This window comes from Haplochromis burtoni, unplaced genomic scaffold (genome assembly GCF_018398535.1).
Source record: "Haplochromis burtoni strain Fernald_Lab_line unplaced genomic scaffold, NCSU_Asbu1 Contig_105, whole genome shotgun sequence".
In the NCBI taxonomy this organism is placed as follows: domain Eukaryota; kingdom Metazoa; phylum Chordata; class Actinopteri; order Cichliformes; family Cichlidae; genus Haplochromis; species Haplochromis burtoni.
In genome coordinates, this window is record NW_024582466.1 from 820,591 (window position 1) to 831,977 (window position 11,387).

At 39.0% G+C, this 11,387-nt stretch overlaps 1 protein-coding gene across 1 annotated transcript in view; it reads left to right on the plus strand.

Moving 5' to 3' along the window:
• The window catches only part of LOC121814947, a 53,211-nt gene extending 42,050 nt beyond the window's left edge, over positions 1-11,161 (plus strand). Inside the window, exons 3-4 of the mRNA XM_042223201.1 lie at positions 9,787-10,001; positions 10,099-11,161. Of these exons, the coding sequence (XP_042079135.1) occupies positions 9,787-10,001; positions 10,099-10,821 (938 nt within the window). The 3' untranslated portion in view covers positions 10,822-11,161. The remainder of the gene's footprint in view (positions 1-9,786; positions 10,002-10,098) is intronic.
• Positions 11,162-11,387: the final 226 nt, after the last annotated feature.

An 11,387-nucleotide genomic window follows, 5' to 3' on the forward strand; every position in this document is an offset into this window, starting at 1 on the left:
ATTGACAGGCTGACCTTCGGTTCTGCAGATAATGAGAGTGAAAACCAAGTAAACAGCTTTCTGCTTTTCTCTTCTCCCAGAGAGACTCCGCTCCATTTTTGGCTGAGGGAGGAGGAGGAATGAGAAGAAGGCTGCTAAAATCTCTGCACTACTCTGCTCATTACTGAGGAAGCAGGGAGGAGAAGGAGGAGGGAAAGATTTAGGGAAGAGAGACATATATACCACACAGAGAGACAGACCACAACTGGGTGGGGAAAAAAAGAAGAAGTAGAACACTGGCATGTTTCTCTTCACCTTATTCTCCTCTCATCCCTCTATTCCTCATCCCACTTAGCAGAGACTTAAAAAGATGGGGTCTTTCAAAGAGGCAGAATTATACTGAGCTTTTTCTATGTTTTTATGTTGAGCTGTTGGGGCTTGTTTAAGAGCAAACACAAATAGGTGAGCAGGCAGGCCAGAGCTCGCCTGGGGAGATTAAAATCTGCAACTGAGGGCCCATCTTGCCGAAAGCTGTCAAATCTGTTTACTGGTTATCACCACGGTGACTGGCTGGGGACGCCGGTTTAGGCGCAATGCCACAGAGGATCTTTCTCACTTGTGTTTTTCTCTTCAAATACTTATGAGCGTGTCAGAATACTGGCAGATGGGTGTTTAGTAAGTGGATGCCTCAAATCACCACTGCTGTCTGCTCTTTTATTAAAAAGATATCAAAAGGACAACAAGTTGATTTAAGATTCAAAAGCCACAACACAGACCTTTATTGGACTGGAGTTACATTTACTGTGCCCGAGTAACAAAATACAACAGCTAAAAAAAGATGGAGATGGTCAACAATGTTTTTGGGGAAATTAGATGAAAATTATTTTGTGAAATGTCAACCTGGAAACACATTGGCTATTGACTAATGACTTAAGTTTGATTCATATAGGGCAAGCTTAATTCAGTTCAATTCAATTTATATGTCATCAAATCACAACAACAGTTGTCTCAATGTGCTTTATACTGTAAGACTCTAAAACTATATAGAAAAAGAACGCTATATGAGCAAGCACTTTGGTGACAGTGGAAAGGTAAAACTCCCTTTTAACAGGAAGAAACCGCCAGTAGAACCAAGCTAAGAGAGGGGTGACCATCTGCCGGTTGGGAGTGAGGGGAGGAGGACAGGACAAAGACATTTTGAGGAATAAAAACAGAGGTTAATAGTAACTAATGATTAAATGCAGAGCTCAGTGCTCTATCGTGTGGAGTATATTTGAGCAAGAAGCCAAAGAAAAAAAAATTGGTAATACCCTACGACCAAAGACTTGACAAAAAGGTGGGTGGATGAGGGCGGGCTATTAATAGGATCAGACATGATGGAGATGAAACCAATGCTTAATGAAGAGCATTTAATATATGCATCATATACATAACAAAATTTCAAGAAGTGTCTCAATCTTGAGTAAAGTAAAACACATTCTGGACCACAAATCACTCCACATTCTCTATTGTTCCCTGATTGCACCGTATTTGAATTACTGTGCAGAGGTTTGGGGCAATACTTACAAATGTTCGCTATCATCAATCTTTATATTACAAAAAAGGGCCATAAGGATAATCCATAAAACTGGTTACAGAGATCATACAAATCCACTATTCTTAAAATCAAAAATTCTAAAATTCACAGATCTGGTTCATTTTCTCACTGCACAAATTATATATAAAGCAATAAATAACCTGCTTCCTGACAATATTCTAAAAATGTTTTCTAAAAGGGAACGGGGATACAATTTGAGGGGGGAATTAAATTTAAAACATCCTCGTATCCGTACAACATTAAAAAGTTTTTGCATCTCTGTGTGTGGAGTGAAGCTGTGGAACAGACTAAGTAAAGATATGAAGCAATGTCCAAGCATGGCGCAGTTTAAAAAGCGGTTTAAGGATATGGTTTTTACAGGGTACAGGGAAAAGGTAGAGATTTGATAGGGTGTTCTTGTCTAATATTTTCATGTGTGTGCGTGCACGGGTTTGTTGGTATGGGTATATATATATATATTTGTAGGTTGTGTATCCTTGAGGTGTTAATGGGGTTATTGAAAATGTGTATATGTGCGTATGTGTGTATATACGTATGTATGGATAGATAGAAACATATATGTGTATATATTTAAAAAAAAAAAATTACACATAACATATAATGTAATTGCAAGGAGGTATTTCTGTAGTCTATTGATACTAGGTAGTGGAAAAGGGGTGGGATTAAATAAGCTTATGCTTCTTCCTGCTCCTTTTTGAACATGGACGTTATTTGGAGTTGTGGTTGCTCCTTTTGTTTGCTTTGTTCATTTGTCTCTTTTAATTCTATTTTTTTTTTTATTTTTTTTTTTTTATACTTTTTCAACATGTTCAAAATAAAGATTCAATCAATCAATCAATCAGAAGGACATAACCTGGTCAAAAACGACGTTCCTAAGATTTTCCAGGCCAGTACAAAAACCTCAGTTTTGTCTGAATTTAATTGAAGGAAATTATGGGACATTGAGACCTTTACGTCTTTAAAACATGCCTGTAATTTAAATGATTTGTGCTATCTGATTTCACGTATAGACATATATAGATGGGTATCATCTGCATAGCAATGAAAACGTATGCAATTCAATTAAATTTTGTTTATATAGTGGCAAATCACAACAGCAGTGTTTTCTAATAGCACAACATAACAATAATAATAATAATAATAACTCTGTGACTAACTTAAGACTACTTATTTACATGCACAAGTTGAAATCCGTCAAATAGATACAACTCTAACAATTGCCGCACATTTCCTTTAGTAGTCTCTGTATTAAAATGTTATGATTCACAGTGCACCGGTCTTTTGTGCAGGACTAAGTGCACTGAGAACATTACTGAATAAAGATAAATGTGACTGTTTCAGGACTTTTTTCCGCAACTTTTTTCCCTTCAACCAGCTTAGAGGTGACTGACAGCAGCAATCACACTTACACAGCCTAAATGGTGTTTGCTGAAATTAAACCGGGATGGCACATAGTACTCTGTGTCCTGTTTAGCTGCCACTGCCTCGGGGGAGAGAAAAAAAATATGATTTTTTTACTGGCGCGTCTAAAAAAACTGATTAAGGATGCAATCTCTGTAGAAACCACCAATGTCCTCGCTTCACATCAGATTAAATTGTCCATCTAATTGGGGCAACGTGGCTTCTTTTTAAAGGAAGATGAATAAGCATGCCAGGATACAAGGATGCAAAGATGGTAACACACTCAAGGAAGATGGAGAAGGGGAAAGTGAGATGCAGGTGTAAAAATGCAAGAAGAAAAGGGAGTGAGCTGCACAAACTGATGAAGTAGAAAGCACGGTGACCATAAAATCAACTGCTACACCTCAGCTTTTTTCACATCATTACATATTGGCATATGCTAAAATCTCTTCATGTTAATTAACCTCTTTAATTTAGCTCCAGTAGTTACTGTAAGCTTGTCAATGCAGCCAATCAATGCATGCCTAATTACATGAAATGGATACGGCGCTCAACCAGTTCACTCGACCTTCAGCTGACGACAGATCACAGCTCCGCTCATGCTCCAGATTAATTTCAATAATTCCCTGTATGTTTCCCAAGACTGCATTTTGCTAGTGAGTCGATAAACATCAAATGAGAGGTGATAGTCGAGGTTAATTGCTCAAACAAAAGGTCAAGTCTATTATTGATAGAGTCTACACGGGGTGAACAGCAGAGGCCACGATGCTGAAGAGAAAGATTTGTGACCAAGCTGCTCAAGATGGAAGCAGAGCGAGCGGCACCGAGCCTGAGTAAATGTATAGTGACAGTTTGACTCAGCATTTAAATTGCTTGAGGAAAACCATGCAGATGGAGCGCAAACATCAGATAGTTTCAGGGTTTTTCGTTTAGATTCTCTCAGTCTTGATACATTTTTAGCCACATCAACAAGAATTAAATAAAGTAAGTATCTGTAAAGTTTTCTTTATTACTTGAATTACTTTTCATGGTTTTGCACTCAAATCTAGTTTAGTTTGCATTGGTTTATTTTAGTTAACTATAGTAACTTTGATCAGAGCTGCTGGAAAAGTCACTGGTTGACAACAAGCCTCATTAGGTAAACCAGGGGTGTCCAGCTCCAGTCCTCAAGTGCTACTGTCCTGCAGCTTTTAGATGCATCCCTACTCTAACACAGCTGAATCAAATGATGGGATTACCTCTTCAGCATGCCATCAAGTTTAGCAAAGGCCTGGTAACAAGCCATTCATTTGATTGACGTATGTCGGAACAAGGATGCATCTAAAAGCTGCAGGACAGTAGCTCTCGAGGACTGGAGTTGGGCACCCCTGAGGTAAGCTGCATCACACTGTTGCCTGAATGGAAGCTCAGTCTGCTGTCACACACGCTTTATTCTGATTTTGAGCACCAGGTCGTAAAATGTCTCTGTCTATTAAAGAGTTATATAAGGGGCAGTTTGTGCCAAATTCAGTTAATACAGAGGTCCCCAACCCCCGGGCCATGGACCGGAGTCTTTGTTACAGGGCCGTGATAGTTGAGGCTCGGGTGTGAAATTTATGTTGTTCAGGGTTTTTATCAGTTTTTATCGTCAACTCTGTTTCCCTGGTACCAAAAATTTTTTGGTACCGCTACTGGTTTTATTTTGCTGTATTTATCCGCAACACCTTAAAGGCCGGTCCGTGAAAATGTTGTCGGACATAAACCGGTCGTGGTGCAAAAAAGGTTGGGGACCGCTGAGCTAATATACAGAATAATACGATGCTGTTTTGCATGTCTATAATTGTATTGACGTTTCATTTGTATATACGTTTGTATGTGTCCTGATTGTTATCAATGTTTTTATTATGACAATTACTCTGACGAGGACAATAAAGTTATTCTGATTCTAATTATAATGTTCTCTCTCAGAGGCATCAGGAACTTGAGTATTGTGCACTGTGCACTTCACACAATGATGTGAGTGTCTTCATTTGGTAAATCATCTGGGCTCCATGTGAAATCTTAGGGTTTCCTTCAGAAAACTCCAACACAGTTGGAGAAACCATCACTTCAACCTGCTCATACCTACACACTATAATTTAATGTTACTGCTATAACATTTCATATGCTGCTTGTATTCAAAAGGCTCAGAGAAAAGGCCCAAAAGAGTCAAAAGCCATATCTGATTTGGATTATGTAGATCCCATGCAGCGTGAGCTTTTGTTCCATGTGCAGGGAGCTTCCAGCATGGCTGCAAATTTTATATCTCTCCCTGGAAGTCCTGTTTTGATCACTTATACAGTGTGTGCTGAGATTTCACTACAGACCAAAAACTTGCACAGACAGCAAAGGCAACTTGTGCTTCCAACTGAAACTGATTGGAATTTCATGTGCTGGGAGAGAATTTGTCATTTTTCTCAATATTCATCATACTATTCACCATAAAGTCATCCCCCAGGATAGCCTCTACTGTACTGACCTGAGGCACATGAGGAAGGACATTCAGAGGAACAGCTCTGACCTGCGGTGCATGCCAACCTGTCATCTCGTGCCAGCTAAGAGCGCATCTAAAATGCAGGAGTTTTTTTGGCCATACAAACAATCTTTGCTCACCACCTGGACCACTCATCAGATTTGCCTCCCAGCAACTTTGTCCACTTCACGAAAAATGAAAATCAAGTTGAAGGGTCGCCATTTGACACAGTGGAAGAGATCCAGCACACATCTCAGAGGCACACATGCAAGGGAACATTCAAGTGAGAAATCTAAAAATAGCAGCTGCACGGAGAACGGGGCAGACTGCCACGCTATGCTCCTGAACATGAGAGTCAATTTCTCACATTTTTTCCTCACACTTTGTATATTATGAGTATATTATCTTAGTTTTGCCATATGCAACATGTATAACTTAAAATGTACTTAGTCAAGACGGTGCAATAATCCAGTCCAATTTTATTTATATAACACCAAATCACAACAACGCTCACCTCCAGCATTGTTTTTGATTTGTATTTAAAGGTAAAGAACCTACAATAATACAAAGAAAACTGAGAAAACTCCAACAATCAGATGACCCCCCAATGAGCAAGCACTTGGTGAGAGTGGGGAAAAAACTCCCTTTAAAAGACAGAAACCTCCAGCAGGACCAGGCTCAGGCAAGGGTGGCCATCTGCCACCGGGTGGAGGGGAGAGAGGGAAGACAAGGCAAAAGAATCACTGTGGCAGAGAGCCAGAGGATAATAATAACCAGTGATTAAATGCAGAGTTGTGTATAAATGCATGGGCTGTGAAAAGACGTGAGTGAAGAAGAAACAGTGCAACATTGGAATTCCCACAGCAGTCTAGGTCTATTGCAGCATGGTCAGGGTCAGCTGATCCCAACCTAACTTTAAGCTTTCTCCAAAAGGAAAATGTAATCCCAAGCTTAAAAGTAGAGAGTGTTTATAATAATTGTAATTGATGGATGTTTTCAAAAGTGTAACTTTACATTTCCTATTAACATTTGCATTACGTTGGCAAATTTAATTGTCGGATAAGGCAAATATGTGCATAAAACTTTACAGGAATCCTCCCACTTTCATAATCACCTCTTTAGTAAATTCACTCTTGACTCATACTTAAGGCAAGTATCCAAGTGATATACAAAATAAATCTTTAAAAAAATAAAATTTTAAATCCCGCTTTATAGTGGCTTCATTCATTTGGGGTTACCTCCTGAGGACGTGGTGATATCCTCTTCTTGGTGTATAAAGAGCCTTTGATGTGCCTCAGCTGAGTCAGTGAAGAACAGCTGTCATGATTTCTCCCTGCTGGAAAATAAAAAGTATTACCATAGTTAGGAAGCTACATCAAAGGACGTACAGCACTTTAAATGCTAAACGTGTGTCAGGTTGGTCCTCACTTTTTCCTTGCATTTACATTTCGTGTAAAATCTGTATCCAGTGTGACTTAATCTGAGTGCAACAGTTAGATAAACTTAACATCCTTGATCAACAGCAGAACAAGCATCATATTAAAGGTTTAAGCAATTTCTAAAGAATGCTGCTGAAGAACACTGTATGTTAACTCATGCATTATGTATATATATATATATATATATATATATATATATATATATATATATATATAGTCATGAGAACAGAGGCTTTTCTAATCTAGAGCGATATAGAAGCCATCGGTGCATCTCTATCAGACATAATGCGAGCCTTATGGTGATGTTTTTTCTCTGTTTTAAAGCACATTCTTTTTTTGGCTTTGTTTTGATGAATGTTCTAAATGAAACAAAGGTGAATAAATTTCAGGTTGATTTCAGGTTGAATTCAGAGAAATAAACATTTTGGTTGCTATTGTTTTGCAGGGTTCATCAGTTTCTTTGAGCTGAACAGAAGTTTATTATATTTACAAATGATATTGGAAGTAAGTGCAGAAGATAAACAATAAGAATGTGGGTCTGAGTCTGATTCGTACCCAGAGTTTTGGAGTTCTGTTTACTTTCCTTCATATTTCCAGTGCGTACTGTGTTTTATTGTGTTCTTGGACCTTGAATGCCTGTTGAGATGGATTCTGGTTTTAATGTTTGTTCTGAATCTTTCGTTTTCAGCTTCATTTTCTGTTTTATTATGTGTAGCTCCTCTCACTGTTTTCCTATCTGTTCTTTCCTCTGCCTCGTCTTTTATTTGTGCCTTTGTCCTATGGTGTTTCCTTGCCTCTGACTTTTTTTGTATTCATGCTTAATTATGATTTTTCTGGGTTCTTATTGTAATTTGTCAGATGGTTTCTTTGGAGTCTTGCGTTGAGCTTTGCTTCCTTCTATCTTCCCATGATTCCAGATCGTCTGCGCCTGTGTCTCGTTTCCTGACCTGTGCTCTACACTGTAAGAAATGGCAGTGAATTTGACATAAAAACCATGTAAAATCCCTACAGAAAAGTATAGTAAACTCAAAAACACAATGTTTCTGCTTCAATCACAGTGGACTTTTGTAAACTATTAAACAGAATGTTTTTGTTATATTTACAACATCAATGTGTGATTATAATCAAATTTATTTGTTAAAACTACAAATATTGAAAAAAACAGTGAAATACTTTAATACTCATAACAAAACAATTATGTTAATTTGACATGCAAATATTATAAAAATTATAGTTTTAGTCAGTTGTTTTTAAAAATACAAGAATTATATGTAAGTCACTTTACAACTTATGCATGGATGTAACTGGGCCTACTTTTAACATGATTCATGAAATGATGCAAATCATGGATAGGACTAATAAAAATGTTTTCACAGAAGATGTCATTGTGAACCTGAGAGGTTGCCTCTCCATTTATAGGCTAATAAAAATATACAATTAAAATTGTTTACATCATGTTTTTTTCTTAAATCATTCGGGCTATTTGCAGCCTATTGTAGGGTAACCAATAAGAAATTATTATTTAACGACTAAGTAATGCTTCTGTCATAATGCTTGTATTCTTTATGTTTCTTTTAATTGCAGTGTGATACTTAGACTAGACTACTGTTTTGCGTTAGGTTAGCAATGTCTCATTATTACAAGCTAAACAAACTTACAGTGCCTCCCATAGGATTTCTATGGTGCCTCCTCTCCACAGAGCTGTAAGCTACTGTAGGCTAGTGATGTGCAGATCGATCCTGAAATATCGATTCCTCCAATACCAATCATTTATGTTCTAGAATCGATTCTCCAATTAAAATGTCGATATTTTAGTAATTTAGGATAAATTTGTAGTTTATCATTAATAGGAACACAGTGGAAAGAAACTATAACATTCGGATTGTCTACATTCAAAGGAACTACTTCCTCTTCCGTCTTTCGTAGTCATGTGCGAAATACGGCTGTATAAATGTCTTGCAGCCGCTTGGCGTGCGCACTCACAGCAATGGCTGAGCATAATCGGAGTCATGTGCGGACTTATTTTACCTCCACAAACAGCTGAGACCTGGTTTGCGATACATGTGGCAAAAAAGTGCTCCAAGACTGAGGTGTTGTGGCCATACTAGGGAGACATTCAAAAGGGCTGTTGGGGGGGGGGGGGAATTAAACTAAAACCCAAGCACCACTATTTGCGCCATTATTCAGCACTGTTGTTGAAATTTGGTCCATTGATGAGGTTATGGATGCTTAGGTTTGAATGTAAACACAGTTACTTCAAAAGATGTGCCAGACACTTGAAAAGCTTCAAAAATATTTGTCAAACTTTGTCAACACGTCATCAGATGTATCAGGCTTATCTTTTAGCAGGGCAAGAATGCCGTGAACTGCTGCAAGTGAAGGAGAGCTGTGTGTTTTATCCCAACCTCTACAGTCACACTATTCAGCATGCAGTCAGGGAGTTAGCTTTTTCAGAAAGCAGTACCACAGTTACCACAGACATTCAGTACAAAGGCACTGCATATAAAAAGGGACAGTTTCTTGTGTACAGAAATGACGAGTGTATGGAGTTTGGTGAACTTCTACTCATCTTGATTCAAAATGACTCATCTGTGTATGTTCTAATGGATATCCACAAAGGCATCTTACTCTCTGAATACCATCTGTATTCTGTGACAAAGGACAGTCTTGGGTTACAGTGTATCAACAATAATGACCTGCCTGATTTCTATCCTTTGGTATCATACATTCTTCAAGAATACAGAGTCATTCCACTAAAGCATAGTATTGTGGCAAAATAATGTCCAACTAATAGTTTAACATTAATATAAGTGTTACCTGATCCATACCCTGCTCCATTAAGTGTATGAACTGTATGTGATTTTCTATTTTGTTTGGAGGTGGCATTTCTTCTTCAGTGCCTTCCTATGTCGCCATCACGGAAGTCCTACCAGAGCTTCAAGCGGTGAACAAAAACATCCTGGAAGAGCACTTGCAGTCCATTGGAGTTGAGACAAGTGATGATCTAGGCTTGGTAACGGAGGCAGATTTGATGACAGCATTGAGACCTGTACAAGCAAGAAAGCTTATTTCTGCTTGGAAACAGAAATGTAAGTGAAAACAACAGACAACTATTCAAAATCAAAAGTAGAGATGGTCATGGACAGACATACAGTGTGAATCATAATTGTGTTTTTGCCCAAACTCCAGAGAACAGCTCGCTATCACCTCTGCAAGCCTCACCCACCCAGTCGTTGTCATTGCTCTCTGTTTCACCCCAAAGTCTATCATCGACCTCCTCCAGCAGCCCAGGATGTGACACACATTGGGATGACAACTTTGAAATTCTATGGAGTAAACTTCCTGCAGAAGTGATGCTCTTTCTTGAGAGGAGGAAAAGGCCTCGCCCAAAACTGAGGAGGCAAATGGTCCGGATTGTTGTGACTGAAATGATGGAAAAATGCCCTCATGTAGGTAGAAAACATTCAATTGACATTGCAAAAAAAATGGTGGCAAAATATCCCAATTCTCTGCAAGATGTAATAGAGGGTGATATTGTTGGCGCAGGCTACCTTACCCTTATCAAACTGTTGCAGAACAGAATTGAAAATGTAAGGCGCACTTCAACACCCAAAATAAGAAAAAGAAAACATCAGACTGACTCAGACCACACAGACGAGATCTCTTTAGAAGAAAGAGCAGCAATGCAGGATACATATGGGTGCATTAAATGGGATGTAGAATTTCTGCCTCTTGAAAAAACTTCAGAGAGCCAACAGCAAAACATGGAAAAACTCAAGGTGATGTTCCAGCAAGCTGACGCCAATCCAGAAGAGGTAAAAAGTCTAATGAAGTCCACTTATTACACACAGCGTCAACATGTCAATCAGGGGAAAAGTATCAAATGCCTTAGAGAGGAGTGGCCAGTGGTTTGATGAACTTGGCATGTCTGTCCACTTCAACGAACTTACTGGGATTGACCTCAAACAGACATTCACACAAAATTTGGATTTGAAGGGGAAAAGGCTACTGGACTACTTGACCACAGTTGCTGTCAGCAAAAGCAAGGTGTTCCTTCAGACTTATGCAAGGCTTCAGAGGATGCGGGGACCGCAGAGTGGCTGCTCAGATGATGTGAAAGAGATGGTCCTGCTTCTGCTCAGCTACTTTGAAGAGAAGGAGGAGTCCATGCTTCTCTGTGTTGAAGATACATGTCTGGCAGATGAGGTACAACTGGAGCAAGTGCCTCTGACACCCACTATTATCGTGTGTGGTAAGTCTGTTCAAGCTCTGTGAGCAGTGCTGGCATACATGCCAACCCTCCCGATTTTTCCGGGAGAATCCCGAATTTCAGTGCCCCTCCCGAAAATCTCCCGGAGCCACCATTCTGAATTTCTCCTGATTTTCCACCCGGACAACAAAATTGAAAAACCATATCCAGAATTCATAGCGCGGCCAGCCAATTCCAGTTTCCAACAATGGCGGCATACTTAGTTTTAAT